The sequence below is a fragment of the Myxocyprinus asiaticus genome, chromosome 34 (assembly GCF_019703515.2).
Source record: "Myxocyprinus asiaticus isolate MX2 ecotype Aquarium Trade chromosome 34, UBuf_Myxa_2, whole genome shotgun sequence".
Taxonomy (NCBI): Eukaryota; Metazoa; Chordata; class Actinopteri; order Cypriniformes; family Catostomidae; genus Myxocyprinus; species Myxocyprinus asiaticus.
The window spans coordinates 36525220-36544021 of NC_059377.1; the positions used below are offsets into that span (position 1 = coordinate 36525220).

Genomic DNA, 18802 nt, shown 5'->3' on the forward strand with positions numbered 1-18802 from the left:
TTTCATCCATCTATGCTGTTTTTAAGTTGTTTAGCTATGTAAACCTTTTCTAGATGGATGCAGTAGACCTCGTCTCGCTAATCTTTAAAGCACTGCTTTTTTAAGACACTGCAAATTTATAAGAACTTTAACTTTTAAAAACACCTGTGTTCTGTTCTATCCGTTGTGCTGAATCTACCTTTTTTAATGCAAGAATACGTTCTTACTATTTCTGCCTTCAGAGGACTGTACAAAACTGACTCTGTTCTCATGAGGATGACCACAAACGGTCAAGATTCATCAAATGCCGTAAAAATTTTTGTTGTGGTGGCACAAATGGTGTGTACTTGTGTGTGCAAATCTGTACATTTATGGGTTATTTTGTGCACAAACGCCCACACAGTCAGTTCAGTTAACCTTGCTAGCATACAGTAATTACCTCAGCAAGATTTTCCCCAAAGGACAGATACTTGAGACATTTTGTGACATCCCAGCTCTGTTTCCGCAACGTCTAATGTTTCCCAGTGTTACCTGCAGGGCAGGCTGATGCTAGCCTTGAACTTCACTTCATTTTTCACAGGACTGATGACCGGGGACAATTAAATGTATGTAGATCAAATATTTTTATCAAAGTAATTTGGTTTAGATCTCTGCTGGTGTAGTGTACTTAATATCATAAGTCAGAGTAATTAGCCTGGTACTCATGATCATTTGTTAGCAGTCTTAAGCAGTATTAATGGAACATCTTAATCTGTATTAAAGGATCACCCAAAAGTGAAAATTCTTTTGGGTGATCCTTGTAAGATGATACATTTTAACGTTTGCATTATAAAACAAACTACATTTACAAGCTTGTTAGAGTGCTATAAAATTGCATGATATCTCAACTGGTAGAGTATTGTATTCGCGCTTGTCAACATGTGCGCCAAAAGTGTCATAGTTTTTCATCTCACATTTGCTTTTTATGACTACTGGATAGGTTTAGGTTTAAGGTTTAGGGTAGGAAGATAGGGTTTGCTTATCTAAAACTCGATAGAGCATTAACCTTAAAAACCTCATCTGTTTGGGAGAACATTTAAAGATGCACTCAGTAACTTTTGTCTTTGTGTCATCTTGGTCTTACACTGACACCTAGTGGCTTGGATGCAGAATAATTTAAAATCAATCGTTTTCAGTTTCAGATGCCATTGTAGAAATTTACTATTCACAGTCAGCCATGATTACTTTAATCAATGAGTGAAAGTGTCAAATAACAGGACGGTTACTGAGATTAAGTGAGTAGTATTTGGCTGGTCATGTGATTCTAACATGGCAGCCCCCATGTGCAGACCCTCTCCATGTAGAATAAAACAGCTTTTATAAGGTTACAGATATGACTGGAGTCTTCATTTTAATGTGAGTGCTCATTATTTCCTACATATATTGCAAAATTACAATTCCTGTCTTTAGGAGTTAAACTTTTTTAATGAGGAAAAAATTACTGAGTGCACCTTTAACTTGCTTTTAGCGCCACACAGTGGAAATTTCACCTGCCTCTATATGTGTTATGATGAACCACAAAATGTGAACTCCTCTAAACAGAGCACAAATCAATATGGCAACACATCGATAACATCGGAGCTCATTAGTTCCTGCACGTCTTGTGAACAAACATCATGACAAATGATGTCATGAAAAAAACCAATAAGATTTGGTGTTTATTGACTATTTTTGCCTCAATTTGTACTCTGTTGATGTCTTAAAGTGTAATTGTGCTTTTGCATTTCTTTCAAAGAAACACTGGTTTGATATTTTTTCATTTTTTTACATGTTCCTGAATGTTGCTCTTGCACCTAATTGGTCTGGATATTCCATGATCATGCAGTCATTTTGTTTGTTGTTTGGTAAATGTGCAGTTCTACCCCTGTCTTCAGAATCTTCAGGGTTTACAATAAAAAGCACAGTGCTCTTGGGTTTTAAAGCCTTTTAAAGCTGTGTGCATATGGAGATTGAACCGTAACACTCTGAATTGCCTCCAGTGTGGTTCCCTCACACACACACACACACACACACACACACACACACACACACACACACACACACACACACTACACTCTCATACTCACAAGAGTAATTTTCTGAAGTGAAGTGCAATGGATGTAGTAGTCCTGTAGAAATGCATTACAATAGAGTGGATGAAAACTGAGAGAGAGTTATTGCCCAGTACAATCTAGTCTATTTTATTTAAAATATTACATATTTATTTCTTGATGATGTTGTGAAAGCTTACTGACTTGAAAAATGCCTGTAAACACAAAAATAATGGGGCAAAAGGGTATTTCTTTGAAACGAGTGCCCTTACCATTTTGAAAATGTGATATTTTTTTTTTAAGTTCCACCCTGTGGAAAGGCCTGTAAAATGCAAATAATAGAAAATGCGATTTCCTATCAGAAACCATAATCTGCTCCTACTGTTTTTTTCCCTGCCTGGCTCTGAATGGAATTTTATGATTACAATGGAGAGCTTTCACTATATTAGTTTTTCCCCAATTTATTTTGCTGCAATACGTTTAGGGTAATTTTGCTTACTCTGAGCAGGTTGTGAACTATGTCAAGACACTACTGAGATGAGCCAGCAGAGGGTACATTAAACTGTCTTAGCTGCTTACAAATAGCGTATTAATGATCTGCAAACAGCAAGTTAATAAATGAGATCAAAACATGGTGTTGTATTTTTCTACGGGAACACATTTCTAGATAAATTCATTCTGTATAATAGCTTTCATTAGTAACAAATATTACACTACATAATATTAATAATATAAACATTAAATAGGTTTATATGTACATGAACTATAATGAACCTTTATTATGTTTATGCCTTATTGACAGTTATATTATGAAGTTACCAAAGTTTGTCCTAAGCACAATTATTAAGTGTACCCTTTATCATTCTTTAATCCACAAAAAGTTTTCAGTTTGTTTAGTCGTATTGAAAGTGATGCTTATAGTTCCCGGTTAAGCAAAAAAGCAATCCAGAAGAACACAGACGGAAGAGATTTTCTGTTTGTGGTGGATTAAATGACTTTTATATTCATTACAAATAAAGATAATCAACCGTTAGTTCACACCTATTCAAGTTGCCATATTTTCTTAATTGATGTTAAAGCTGTGAGATTGAGCAAGACAGGTGTGTATTCGAGCTATTTAAGTGATATATTTTAAACCTTATTTTGCAGCTTAAACAAATTACATTGCATATATCACAGATTTATTACAGCAGCAAAATGAAGCCACTATGCTCCTGCAAGAAAAATTTGACGCAATAAAATAGGCTTTTTCTATTTACTGTAAACTTGTCACTGGACTCGTTTCTCATTTGTAGATTAATTTAAAAGTGATTTATACTGATTCCAGGCAGGCTGGTTTATTGCTGTAACAGATGTACCATCCAATATTAGAACATACAGAATTTTTTTTTAACATCTGTCACATTTGCACAAGCGCTGTTTGAAAGCTGATGTTTATATATATATATATGTAGTTTATTACTTTGCAAAAATAAACCTCAAACCTCAAAATAACATTTTCCCCCTGCAAAACTCAATATACCACTATTCTATGTGGGTGGTTGCCAGGGCGTTGCTTTGTGGTTGCTAGGATGACTAGGTGGTTGCCTATCCACAGTTTTCCTGAGCAACCACTGGACGGAACCATGATGATTCTAATTGCCTGTTTTCTGTTTCTGGTCTTGAGACACAATGTAAAACTAACCAAAACGAGCAATCCAGACGGAGAACAACAACCATTTGTGTTTTCTGGTGTAAAAAATAATTTCACACTCAACTTGTGCATTTGTTGGCTGTCATAACAACTCAAAGTAGTTAATGATATCAATGTAACCTCAGATCATTGCTTCATGTAATCTACTCAGGTAAGGCACTGTAAAAAAAAAAATAAAAAAGGATAATTTCCCACTCTTTAAAGCCCAATTTAAAGCTGTGAAGCCACTCAAATAAGAATAGATTTGAGAACCTTATGGAGAAAGTGACAGGCAGTTGATTGACAGTGGTTTATAAATCCATGTAATAATTCTGGAGGCTTATCCATTTGTCGCTTATATGACAGATGATGGCAAAAGACAGCAGACTGCTGAGCTTGTGTTTCTCTCTGCTGACCTCAACACTTTTCAACCCTCCACGCTTTTGTCTCCAGTGATTCTCAATGTAAGAGAACACATGCTGCAACTCACAGCTTATATACAGTCAGAAATCTGTGACATACTGACATTATTTACTCTGCATTCTTGTGTAAGAATCTTAATTTTGATGGCCATATCCTCTAGACTAGAGGAAGATCTGTCATCCTGAAATGTGATACATATTGGTATGATGGAAGCCATCTGTTTACTCATTTTAGTGATACCAGTTTGCATTCCTTAACCAGTTGCTGTATTGAATAGCCACACTGAAAAAAGGAAAAGCAGCTCTATTAAAAATACTAAACCAGTACATTTGAAATCAACTAAATACATTTATGATTGAGAACATAATTTTATTGCGTAAAGTGGTATTCACACTGTCATCAAAAAGTGATATGATCACATTGCTATGAAATGTTCAAATAGAATCAGAATTTTAAAGACTGTTGTTCAATCAACATGATTTTTTCTGCTTGCTCGTTTCACTTATTTAAAGGTGCTGTAAGCGATTTCATCCATTCTACTTTCACATTTAAAACAACAGCAGCAAAATAGCGCCCTCAACTGACAACTGTTATGAACAACATGGCTTAAAAATGGCATTAAGCCTCAATAATTCGCTGCAACTACAATACTAAGAGAAAGCGCAAAATGATTGACAGGTTGAAAGTGTCATTGTCCGCTGCCCCCAGACAGATTTTTATTTGCTGTTTACAGAGTCTAGAGCTGTCACAGAGACAGGTGAGATATCTTACGACACTTATTTAATTAATATATTTCAGGGAGTAGGAACATGTTTTTGCACACCTTTCCATGAAAAAATTGCTAACAGCACCTTCAAAATTAGCTAATGAAACACAATTCTTTGACAATTGTTCTCCACTTAATTTAATTGTGTACAATCCATCAGTGTTCACCTAATCCAGTTGTGTTGGGACAATGTGAATAACACTTGTTGCATCAACGTATTGCTGAAACTGGGCAGGGGATTTCCAGTTCCCAACATGCTTTGCATGTGACAAGATTGGGAGAGTAAATTTAAAAATTAAATTTATTTTAATGTATTTCTACACAAAATGAAACAAGTAGGAGATTTTTTAGTGTTTAATGTTCTGTTATGTTGGGTTTTAGAGGAGTTTCTGTTATGTTTAATTTTTTTGGAGGTTACCATTGTGGAGAAGAGTGGAGCTAATGTAGGTCGAGGTTAGGCACATTACTACTGAAAAATCAATGTGTATTGCTTTTCTCAGGAAGCAAATACTGAGGGATCATCAGTATAATGAGTGATATACTGTATATAAAATGCTAATGTATTTAATGCTAGCTAGTAACAAGCTCTATGATTTAATGGAGGAATTTAAACAAATCAAATTTAAGTTAGGTTAACTCAATTTTTGCTACACAATGTATTTGTGTAGAGCCTACATTTTAATTTAATATCAAAGAAACTAATTTTAATTTTGTGGAAGCAATGTCCACAAAAGTTAAACCAAAAAATTTTTTCAGTGCATATTAATTGTCAAATATATTTAATTAAGCTTTTTATGCCTTTAGCTAGATTTTCCAATCTCTTTGATGCTTAGAATTAAAGGAATAGTTCAGCCAAGAACGAAGATTCTGTCATCATTTACTCACCCTCATCTCGATCCAAACCCGTATGACTTTGTCTTCTGTGGAACACAAAAGGAGGTAGAATGTAAGGGTTTAAACCTAAATCAAGCAAATAAGTGATAAAAAAAAAATGCAGTTGCTACAGCAACCACATCATTTTGTGGTGCTTCTTTGCCACTTTTGGCTCATGTGTCGACTCACGTGCTCTTCAGGATTTTCTTCAGGATTCGTAAGTGCAACACTATCAGTTGAGCTACTGCGTAATTTGATCGCATTCGAACAAGCTTGTAAATGTAGTTGGTTATGTAATGCAAACCTTAAAATATATCATCTTGCAAGTCATGCACAATAGTAAAAGTGTTTTGATGTCAGATAGCACTTGAACAGGCTGAAAATTAAGTGTTTATGAACTGATGATCTGCCCTTTAACTCTTGATTTGTGTGAAAGTGAATGCTATTAGATCGCTAAAGTAAGGAGCAAGGAAAATCCTGTTTTCCATAATGTGGCCTTTTTAATGCTTAGCTTGAACTGCTGACTCTTGCAAGTTCTTTATGATTGGACAATTATGGGACAAATGGGAGACTGTAGTGTATATTATTCTCCATGTGTCCTGTTTAATGGGTATGCTGTATACTCAGCACCTCCCAGCTCTGAGCTCAGGTAGTTTGACGGAGGAGTCCCTGGTGTCTCATTTATGTTGAAGTGGGCAGCTGGCATTTCAAACAGTCCTGCTATGCTGTCTTTAGATCAGACTTACATTGATCGAAAATGTATTCCTTTTGTCTGGATAACGAAGACAATTTTAAAAAGAGGCCGGTCAGCCCAAAGGTACATCATCTTATGGGTTTTCTTATAATGAGCATAACTTTGTTATGCATAACCTAGATTCTGTCTTAAGTGTATATATAGCTATTGCAGAATCACACTAACTATTGTGATAGCAGTCGATGGTTTCCTTTTGAAGAACTTGTCTTTTCTTTGACAAATGTATATGAGGTCAAGCATTTATGTTATTGGATATTTTCCTCAAATATATTTTAAAAAGCATTGAAAGTTCAGCCAAAACCTTTTTATAGATTAGGAATGCTTAGTCCTGCTCTGAAAGATCTTTCTACAAAGTTTAGTTCCAACCTTTCCAACTAAAACCAGCCACTCTTGTCTGTACTTTTCAAGTGCATCCCATTACTTTGACTTGCTGGTCCTGGTGCATTTGATTAAAATTGAAACCAAACTCTGTAGGTAGGAAGCCTGTGTGCCACAGTGGACACCCCTGTTGGTGAGCGTCTGTGAAAGGCATCTGCTCCTGGGCATCATAGAGGGATATTTCCGCCCACCGGTAAGAGCCTGATGCTAAAAATACCCTGTAATGGCCAAAGGTATCAAGACAATATGAGACTCAGACCAGTGATTTGTTGTCCTAAGCAGATAGAAGGGGATGCCTGCACTAATTCCCCATCAATTTGACCCAATATTCATAAACTGCTTGTGTCAGCAGCTAATTCAGTCCATGTTTTGGTACTGTGCTGCTCATTCACAGGAAGCTGATTTCTCCTGTGCCTCTAGTCTCTAATGAACTATTTTTAAATGGGAGTCATAATCATTTCGCAATTGATAAGCGTCACTCAAAAGTTAGTTATGGATTCTAAAAACAAAGATAATTGGAACAGTCACAATAAAAGTCTATTGTTTGCATTGAAAAGCATTTGTAGAATCACTAAAAGCTTGCTGGTGTTATCTGTAATGACTTTTAATAACAAAAAAGCCTATGGTTTTATTGAGAGGCCCTAAATATGCCATTTTGGGTCCCGCACACAGAGGTTGCGCTAGAAAAAATCTTTATCCATCACTGTGATGGACTGAGCTGTAAATTTCTGCTATGGTCTGTTTTTATCCATCATACAGTAGTTGTTTTCATTTAATAAGTACTAGTGCTAAGGGTATCTATTATAATGGTATATACATGACAGTGGATATATAATAGATTTTTGACCCTCCAAGTGCGAGTCTGGCAAGCCACATAATTCTAGGGTGAAAGTTCTACCTGTCAATCAACCGCTGCGTTAGCGGGCGCTAACGAGGAGGTTAAAGGCTCCAGCCTCTAGTGTCAGTCGCTAGTGCACCTCTTGAGGCCAGGGGAATGAGGTTTACACACTGCACAGCCATTACACAACCCCTGCTCGATATATTTTGTCCCTCCTGGAAGCCCGACTTCTCTAGTATATGATGATTGGTTGAGCTCTCAAATTGGTGGGACTTTGCTACAAACGGCCATTAATTGAAACGCTGATGTACAGGATCGACAGCATATGAGATGTAAAAGCACTGTTGTCAGGCGCCGAGTGGTCAGCTGCTCATGCACAGTTGTTTACAATCTGACTTAACATTTCTTTCAGCTTTCATAATCAGATATTTAGTTTCAACAGCTTCAGGAGCAACCTTGCATACACCAAAAACAAAGTCTGTGCTCCCCCACTTTTTAAAAGCACCAGCCACCACTGACAAACAGGGAAATTGCAAAGCTTTGGGGTCTTACCAGTAACATTAAAAAAGGTAATAATTACTAGATTTGAAGTCATAATTTTATGATAAGTCATAATTAAGAGATAAAAATAAAACAAATTATGAGATAGTAAGTCAAAATTATGAGATAGTAAGTCAAAATTATGAGATAATAAGCCATTTCTCAGAGTTTATCACTCATAAATATGGCTTTTTATATCATAAATATGACTTTTAATCTAATTTACTTTTTATCTCATAATTTTAATTTACATATCATAATTTTGACTTTGTTTCATAATCATGATTTTTTTAAACTACATTTAATCTAATAATTATGACTTTTTATCTCATAAATCTGACTTAATATATCATGTATGACTTACCAGAGCACTATTAAAGTGGTCATGTCATGAGGAATCAAATTTTCCTTGATATTTTGACATATAAGAGGTAATTCTACTGTAAAAACATACTGTAAAGTTCAGAACTCAAAACTTAATTCCCAATGCAATAAAAGCATTTTTTGAAATCAAGCTGCAAAAACGCCTTGTTCTCTACTTCTGTGACATCCCTACATCACTAGGGGGCCCATTAATGCATGACCGCCTCTACAGCAACAACATCAATGACTACTTTACATCATCGCACCCTTGGCCTCGCCCACTGGCTGTTCGTACAGACAGACAGAAAGAGCAGAAAAAACAGGCCCACTGTGGCCTACTAACTACTAACTAAATAGTCCTGAACACCAAAAGGGACCCATCTGGACTATTTTGAATAATTTTTGTATATAAACATGCACTAGACAGACGTCTTTGACCATTGTCATGTATATTGTGCCACTTTAAAAAGACGTGGAGTCAAGTTACATCTGAAATTAGACCCCATTCATCAGCTACGCTTCCTCTTGCTGTTTTGAGCACAAACACTTCCTGGATGTGTTCTTTCGCCCATCTGCACTATTTTTAATTGTTGGTGTATGTAAACATGCACTAGATGGACGTCTTTGAGCATTTGTTATGCGTTTCCAGCAATGTGCGCCTCAGTGCAGGATAATATTGTATGTGTGTGCGTCTTGTTCATCGTGCTTTGGACTATGTAAAATTTTTTCAGCTCATATCAGTGTAGATTGCTTGTGAACCAGTCATAATATGATTCAAGCTTTGCAAAGGAACTGTTATTGAAGGATAGGGCAGTTAAAAACACTGTTGGACCCCATTGTAAAACCGGACGTAGAAAGTTTCATTCATGAATATTTCAAATGTCATGACTGTTTAATAGGTTACGGTGCTGCTGTGCTTGGGTGAAATGTGTTGCAACCTGTAAAATCTAAAAATAAAAAATAAATAGATTTATAATGTTTGCTTGAAAAGCTTGTTCATGTTCTTCTACTCGACTGAGTTTCAAATATGGCTGTATTTGAGGGGCCACACAATGTTAGCCAATCATAACAGTGGCCATTTACGTTGAAGTTTTAAGGAGGCACTGAGGCCAAAACCGAACATTTCAGACAGGGCCAGAGACAGGGTGGAAAATGATCATATATTACTAAATTATGACTGTTTTGGTACAAAAAATCTTTACCAACATTATCAGTGGACCTCGGGGACAATAATAAAATTAGAAAAAAAGAGAGTATGTCATGACGCCTTTAAACTAACTAGAAGAATAACAATGAGCTATCTAAAGATACATTTTCATTGTGATCTTTCAGAATAAGAACTCAGCACTCCATTACAGGTCAGCAACCTGCTAATATGTGCCCAAGTAGTTAAGAACTTGAAGGGATAGTTCACCCAAAAATGAAAATTCTGTCATCTTTAACTGATGTTTTTATAAAATCCCCTTCCTTTGGTGGAACACAAAAGTATATTGTGCATGACGGCCTCAGTCACCATTCACTTGCATTGTATATGGACAAAAAAATGCATTGAAAATGAATGGTGACTGAGGCTGCCTAACATCTTTTATATTTCACAGAAGACAGAAAATCATATGGATTTGAAACAACACGAAGGTATACATTATTTTTTTTTTCAACCCTAACTTACATCTTCATATGCAGTATCAGTGGTCACAGTACTCTGATCCCCACATACAATGCATGCTAAAAGAGACATTTATGCATAAAAATGACATTTATAACCATTCACTAAATGGTTTCATGGCATTTTTTAATTGCTGTGGGCACTTAGACACACAAGCCAATTCTGATGTCCCAGCTGACTGAGCTGGTAAGCACACAGTGACCTGTGTGGAAGTGACCGCGGTAGCAAGAGCAAAGAGCCACTCCCCAGTGTGCTGGCAGGCCGACTAACAAGCCGAACAGGCTGCAGCTTCACTCTCTCTCCCTCTCTTGCTCTCTCGCTCCGCGGCTGGTGCTAACAGACAAACGCAAGGGGTGGGGGGGACAACAGACTGTGTGGAGCGCAGAGGAGATGCAAAGAGAGAGGAGGACCATGACTAGCATAACACACTCTCTCCCTCGTTTACTTTCAGACACCGGGCAGAAAAAGAGCGTGTTGGAGAGGAAAGATGTGCGCCGGATATCCTTCCAAAGGCCCAAAGGCACCATGGAGTATGTGGTGAGAACGATATTTTGTCTGTCTTGTCCAGGTGGCTCTGTTTACATAATGCACTGGTGTGTGTGTCTGTTTGTGTGTGTGCTTGACTAAGGATGAATATGTGTAAACACGAACCACATGTATGTAATTATGACTGGAATGGAAATTTGAGTGTGTGTGTGTGTGTGTGTGTGTGTGTGTGTGTGTGTGTCCCCGGTATTAATAATTTGGCTGATTTGTGCACATAGTTTGATTAGGCATAGTTTATCCAAATATATATTTGCCATTTTATCACCTTATGTCGTTCTACACATGTATGACATTCTTTCTTCCATGGAAGAGATGTTTGGCAGAATGTGAGGGACTGACAGCCTGAGTCACCATTCACTTTCACTCTAAAGATAAAAGATGCAATGAAAGTGAATGCTGACTAAGGCTGTCAATCTCCCTAACATCTCTTTTTGTGTTCCATGGAAAAAAGGAAGTCATGAATTATCCCTTTAATTACTGTATTTCGTGGTATTTTACCTGCAGTTTTTTTTTTTACATGAAAATATGCAGATGTTCTCATACAATATCAGTTGGCAAAATACATTGATTAATGATGAATGTGTGTAAACACAAGCGCATGTATGTAATTGTGTTTGGGCTGGAAATTTGAATATGTGTGTAGTATGATTCATTTTCTGATTTGAACACAGTGTGTGCATACTGTGATGTAGTCATGCTAGAATGACTTTAATTGCTGTTTTTCATGGTAGTTTACATGCTGGCTTTAGACAGCAATGAAGTGAGATATTTTAAAACGAGGATATGCAGCATGAATAATACAATGGCTCTCCTGCAGGGTATAGTTTGAACGCTTAAGGTCTAATCTCAAAATTTCCCTTTGTTTCGCATTTAACATCTTAATCAATTTGAGAGAGAGGGAACTACAGTAGAGATCCTCTTGCAGTGCTTTTCCATGTGCTCTTGAGATGACCTCAAATCAGGTGGAGACTTTCTCCATGGTAACAGTGGCATTGCCGGAGATGCTGGGAGCAGGAGAGAGATGGAGGAGGGACGAGGTGGCAACTGACTTGTGATTCAGTCTAGCTGAATCTTACAGACTGATCTCACAGTGAACTCGGAAACAGCAGGTTGACTTTTCTTTGGCTAAAATCGGTCTGTGCTTACCAAAATGTGAAACACTGCCCCCAGTGGCCAAAGCGCTAAGTGTTTTTAGGCTTATGGGCACATGTGAGCTCCGTTTTCCAGGTGAAATGTCCACATAGGAGGTCTGAAATCAAGTTGTGTAGCGAGTTGTTTTCAGCTGTACAGGCTGTAATACAGTGAAGAGGAATGCATATTTTATAAACTTTACCCCCAAACCCCTAAACCTAACCATCAGTGGAGTAAAAATGTAATGGTAGAGGGAAAAATTAAACTTCCAAATCGCACTTGTCACTGATTATGCGAACGCGATTACTTCCTGGTTTCAACGCAGGTTCTAAACCCAGGTCTCTCACACTGTTGATGCAAAGCATTTCGCGCAACAGGGGAAGGTAAACACGCTGGAGCCAATGCAAAAATGTCTGATAGGAGATGCTGCTTGTCCGTGAGTCGGCATAATGTGGCCAATCCTAGGGTACCGGAACTCTCGTAAACAACATGCCGACTTCCCGTCTGATCATGTTGACCTTTATAGCTGAACCAGAACCTTTGTCCTACCAATGAAAGACAGGGGATTGTTTGGGAAACCTGTTTAAAAACATTAATTCTCGAAATCACTATTTTTCCCGTTTCAATTCCGTTTAGTAATGCTAGTGCCACAGAAATGAGCCTACTTTGGCATAAATGTAAAAACAAAGTCCAGAATAGACAAAGACCTTCTTTGTAATAATATGCTGTTATAATAGCTATGATACTAACAGTATTCATAAGTAGATTGTAAATTTACCATGTTACAGGTAGGGGTGGGTAAAAAATACAGATTTTCTGATGTATTGTGATCTTCATTTGAATGATCTCGATATCGATTCTTAAATCCTAAGATTGACTTTTTACTCATGCGCAACCCTCTGCAACAATGAGAGGAAATCACTTGTATATGCAACAAAATTTCACGCTATGAGACTAAAATTTATATATTTGGCAACTGGCTCTTAAATGTTTAAATTTCACTCACCTGAAATTGTGTGGTATAATGATGGAGCATTCAGCAGCGAGATCCTTTCACTGCTTGTTGAGAGTAAAAGTTGTGTCCAAAGACTAGATTCACGTGACCCATTTGTCATTGAATAATGTCTCTTCTAATACCCTTTCTGTTGTTCACAGTCAGTAGTTGATCAAAAACAATAAAAAAAGAAACATTTAATTCTAATCACACATGATGAGATAAAGCCGTTCCAGACGCTCTTTCCTATAAATACCTAAATTTATGTAAATACTTGTAAATAGTACAAATTATGTAATTAAACAACAGACATGTAACAAAAAATTATATATGCAATATACACTATATTGCCAAAAGTATTCGCTCACCCATCCAAATAATTGAATTCAGGTTTTCCAATCACTTCCATGGCCACAGGTGTATAAAATGAAGCACCTAGGCATGCAGACTGCTTCTACAAACATTCGTGAAAGAATGGGCCGCTCTCAGGAGCTCAGTGAATTCCAGCGTGGTACTGTGATAGGATGCCACCTGTGCAACAAGTCCAGTCATGAAATTTCCTCGCTACTAAATATTCCACAGTCAACTGTCAGTGGTATTATAACAAAGTGGAAGCGATTGGGAATGACAGCCACGTAAAATGACAGAGCGGGGTCAGCGGATGCTGAGGCGCATAGTGCGCAGAGGTCGCCAACTTTCTGCAGAGTCAATCGCTACAGACCTCCAAAGTTCATGTGGCCTTCAGATTAGCACAAGAACAGTGTGTAGAGAGCTTCGTGGAATGGGTTTCCATGGCCGAGCAGCTGCATCCAAGCCATACATGACCAAGTGCAATGCAAAGCGTCGGATGCAGTGGTGTAAAGCACGCCGCCACTGGACTCTAGAGCAGTGGAGACGCGTTCTCTGGAGTGACGAATCACGCTTCTCCATCTAGCAATCTGATGGACAAGTCTGGGTTTGGCGGTTGCCAGGAGAATGGTACTTATCTGACTGCATTGTGCCAACTGTGAAGTTTGGTGGAGGGGGGATTATGGTGTGGGGTTGTTTTTCAGGAGCTGGGCTTGGCCCCTTAGTTCCAGTGAAAGGAACTCTGAATGCTTCAGCATACCAAGAGATTTTGGACAATTCCATGCTCCCAACTTTGTGGGAACAGTTTGGGGATGGCCCCTTCCTGTTCCAACATGACTGTGCACCAGTGCACAAAGCAAGGTCCATAAAGACATGGATGAGCGAGTTTGGTGTGGAAGAACTTGACTGGCATGCACAGAGTCCTGACCTCAACCCGATAGAGCACCTTTGGGATGAATTAGATCAAAGACTGCGAGCCAGGCCTTCTCGTCCAACATCAGTGTCTGACCTCACAAATGCGCTTCTGGAAGAATGGTCAAAAATTCCCATAAACACACTCCTAAACCTTGTGGAAAGCCTTCCCAGAAGAGTTGAAGCTGTTATAGCTGCAAAGGGTGGGCCGACGTCATATTAAACCCTATGGATTAAGAATGGGATGTCACTTAAGTTCATATGCGTCTAAAGGCAGATGAGCGAATACTTTTGGCAATATAGTGTATCATCATATTTATTGATTGAATACACTGATTTGTTCATTTTTAAAAAGCTCAAATGTGACCAAAAGGATAAAAAATATAATAAGTCAAATTAATATTTTTGTAATATACCTAGTAAAAAGTTCCCCTATATAATTAACAACATTAGCTGGAAGATCATTTCTTTCATATGTAACCAAAAGGGACAGTATAACTGAAATATACCCATATGAAACAAATAGAATTGAGATCAGTATCAATATCAAAATTACGGAGATGTTTTAGTATTCCAGCAACCAAAGCATTAAAAATTGTGATCAGATCTTGAACATTTGAAAATGTTCTCCTTGTACTGGAATAGACATTAACTGCCAATAATATAAATTATAATTTTATTATTTATTATAGAAAATATCTGATTTGGCTGATATTGGAATCCAAAACTATCTGGGCTTTTATTCCAGTTTAACTCTTTTCTATGGCAGGTTTCAAAAGTATCAAACCTTTATTGATCTTTTCTACTGTACATTAAAAAATATTAATGCCTGATTATCTATGGTGATCTATGGCTGGGTATATCCAGCTGCCTCACGATATGATACATATTGCGATACACGTCACGATTCGATATATATCATGATACATCACAATATCATTATTAGATTTTGCTTTTAATTTAAATACATTTGTAATTGAATAAATCAATAAATTCAATAAAAAAATTACAATATAGCCCATGTATTAATCAATAAATATGATGTATTGAAATTGCATATATTATATTGCATATATACAGTATATTGTTACATGTTTGTTGTTTACATGCCTAATTTGTACTATTTACAAGTATTTACTTAGATATGTTGAACAAGTGCTAAAACGGTACTGTCTCTTTAAGACCTGTGGCAGGGACTTTGACAGTACTGTTTGTTTGGTCGAATGGCTTATTTACAGCATTCATGCTATGTGTAATTAGGATTAAATATTTCTTTAGTTGTTTTTGATAAATAACTGACTGTAGAGAACAGAAAGGATATCAAAGACATTTTTTTTTGTAGCATATGGGAAGTATTTACGTACATATGATTGTAGGGATTGCAGATAGAAAGAAATTTTTTTTAATGACATTCTGCATCAAACAGACATTTCCATCTGATGTCCAGTATTTCAGTGTATGTATATATACCATATATTCATATTTACTGTACATCTCAAAATAGTACTTATCAAAAATATGCACATATAATAGGAAAGAACAAAATAAAGGCGGGAAAAAAAGAACTATATACAGGTGATCTTTTCTTTACATCATAATCATTGACTTGTGAAAATAAAATCAGGTCTTTGGGGTGTTACATAGTTAACCTATTTTTCCCAGTGTGAAGCATGATCTTGGCATTTTAAGAATTGACATTGGGATCGTACAAATTAAGATTAAGTAAAAAATGTTTACCAGTGAGAGGGGTCCAGCGTGAGAGAGGTCCAGCATGTCCGTGAGAGAAACCGTGAATCCTGCAGGATCAGTTTCAGTCTCTTTTGTGCCTCATAGAAGCATCTCTGAAAATATCATGATATATCACGATACACGGATGTAAGTATCAACACAATATCGTGAGAAAAAGTATCGCGATATATCGATATTTGATTGTATCATCACAGCCCTACTGATTTCACTGGTATAAATCTGAATCTATGCTTTAATGTGAACAGTATGGATTTTTATATGGGACATCAAATAAGTTATCAGTCACAACATCTTCTAAATGAGAGTGGTGCTTGCGGGCAGAGTTACATGCCAAAATAATAATAGGTACACCTGCCTTGGCTAACACCACTAATTATCAGCTATAATTTTCGGGACAAAATTTCTATATTCCCTAGTTACCGAAAATGTTTCTCTGGTATGTAACTGGTTTGAAAGCATATAGCAGAGTTTCCATAAGGTTGTTTGATAGCTGGTACTGTTGTTTTTTTGTTACCAAGTCCCCCTTTCTCTTTCCTATTGTCAGTGCTGTGAAACCGTACACTTTCCCTCTGTAATTGCACACCTTAATATCCACACCAACAAATCATAGTGATTTGTGGCCTTGTGACAACAGAGATTGACACTTAATCAATAAATGCTCTTAGAGGGTCTTATTTTATTCCCAAAGCTCTGATTGGAATCCATGTCCTTCAAATTAGTTATTTTATTTGTCAGCAGATATTGGAACTAGGGATTGCATGTGTGTTTGTGTATGTAGGAGAGCAGATATGATGGAAAACTTTAAGAAATACACATGGCTAGTTTATCAGATCCAAACTGAAAAAAATATTCTGGACTTTCTTATTGGCATGTGATGTTTTAATTTATACATATTATGAGTCATACATGTTTTCGATCTTGTGTTGTCATTTGCTTCGGTTTTATGTAGTGTATCTATACGTATGAATGTATAATGTATATACATATATTTGTGTGTGTGTGTGTGTGTGTGTGTGTGTGTCTAACTGATTGGTTGACACCAGTTCTCAATAAAGTGTCCCTCTGAAGGATAAATTGAATGCAGGCAGTGAGATGGCCCTCAATTATTTATGTTGGGCTGTTGGGCTGTAAGCGATACCCAATGAGAGTCAATGATTTGGATCCGGTGACAGAGTGATCCGGTGATCTGCGATCCTGCCACCTGGGGATTTATCAAAATGTACATGTCACATTTCGTAACTAAAACTAGCCACCATTAGATGATTTCCTCACTCTCGCCATTGAAGTAAACACTCTTCTGAATGTACATTGTTTTAATGCGTATCTCTAGATAAGGAGTGAATATAATTTTTTTTTTTTACATTGTTTTTACAATAGTAGTTGCAAAAGCCAATTAGTTATTACGTTTGTCCGACCAGAATAATGCCATACTTTTTTGCACGAGATTAGGCTGCTTTTTAATAATTTGAAAGTTATAATTACTTCCAACTAAGATATTTCTGTTGCTGCAGAAGCTTGATAATGTTTAATCAAATAATTTCTAAAAATGTGTTTTATGATGCTTATGATGCTTATATTGTCTATAAAAGGTGTACGTAGTGTGAACTTAAATGTTAATTTGCTCTCATTGGGTGTGATATATTTTTTAAAGCTTGGTGGTCATCATGCGGCCGGCTCAATACATCCCTGTGTGCTGTTTTTGTGTATTCAACCTGACATTTGGAGATTAGAGTGCTATTGAATGCTATTTGCAAAGCAAACAATAATCTCCCTTTGGAATTGAAGGGCAGATATTGTAGGTTAAATCATGGTTCGTGCTCCGGCTACAGCCACAGTCAAACCATGATGTGGACTTAACAAAATGAATACAGTTTGAAAGACATTGGCTTAAACGCTTTCATTCTCCTTATGTGCTTTTCTGCATTTAAACATAATGGTTGTGTCCCAAACCTGGTGAGATTTATAAAAGCATCTCTAGGTTTTGAGCAGAGGTTGCGTGATTCGTTATCCGTCACTCTGGATTTGAAAAATTATACATTTTAACGTTTTAACCGCAGTTCAAAACCAGACATGAACTCAAGCTGACACGTGACATGACAGAAACATAGAAGCGACATGATTTGACGTGGTTGCTTCCGAAAATGTGTTTTTCATTTCGCTTCTGCATTTTAAAATACTATCGGTTAAGGTTAGGTGTTGGAACTTAAGGGTAAGGATGTCTGTTTTGTAAAACTCTCATTTCTCTTATCGGACACTATTGGTTAAGTTTAGAGTAAAGTTTTAGTTTAGATAGGTATGTTTTATTAAAACCTCCATCTAAAACTCACCTTTAAAACCTCGTCTGATTACAGCCTCATTTTGCTCGGTTTTGGCGCCCCCTGCTGGACATTTCACTCAAAGTGCAGCCAAACGTGTTATGAAGCACGTAATTTCAGTTTTGCAAAAACATTGCAATGCTCACATAAATTTCATGAGACCAGGCTGTGGGTTTTGATACACACAGGGCCGCCGATAAGGGGGGACAACTGGACCTTTTGTCCCGGGCCCGGGCTTGAGGGGGGTCCACAGGACCTTTCCATATTCCATACTGTGGAGCGCAAATACACGCGTTCAGCGGGAGACGCGGATATAAACACGGAGACAGCACGCAACCATGAATACCTCTGCGCTGCACGCAAAGGCCGCAAACATCATTTTTATGTGCTGACACAAAAACAAGAGCAGCAGAAAATGAGAGTTGATCAAGTGAGTACTGTATCTAGATGCTTGACTTACAGAGAATGAGCTTAAAGATGGTGAGC

At 37.2% G+C, this 18802-nt stretch overlaps 1 protein-coding gene across 2 annotated transcripts in view; it reads left to right on the top strand.

The window, feature by feature from the left end:
• LOC127425603 (oxidation resistance protein 1-like) overlaps positions 1–18802 on the top strand; it is a 71806-nt gene that overhangs the window by 25117 nt on the left and 27887 nt on the right. For both annotated transcript variants that reach the window (XM_051671759.1, XM_051671760.1), the window contains exon 4: positions 10773–10858. In XM_051671759.1, coding sequence (XP_051527719.1) covers positions 10773–10858 — 86 coding nt within the window. The remainder of the gene's footprint in view (positions 1–10772; positions 10859–18802) is intronic.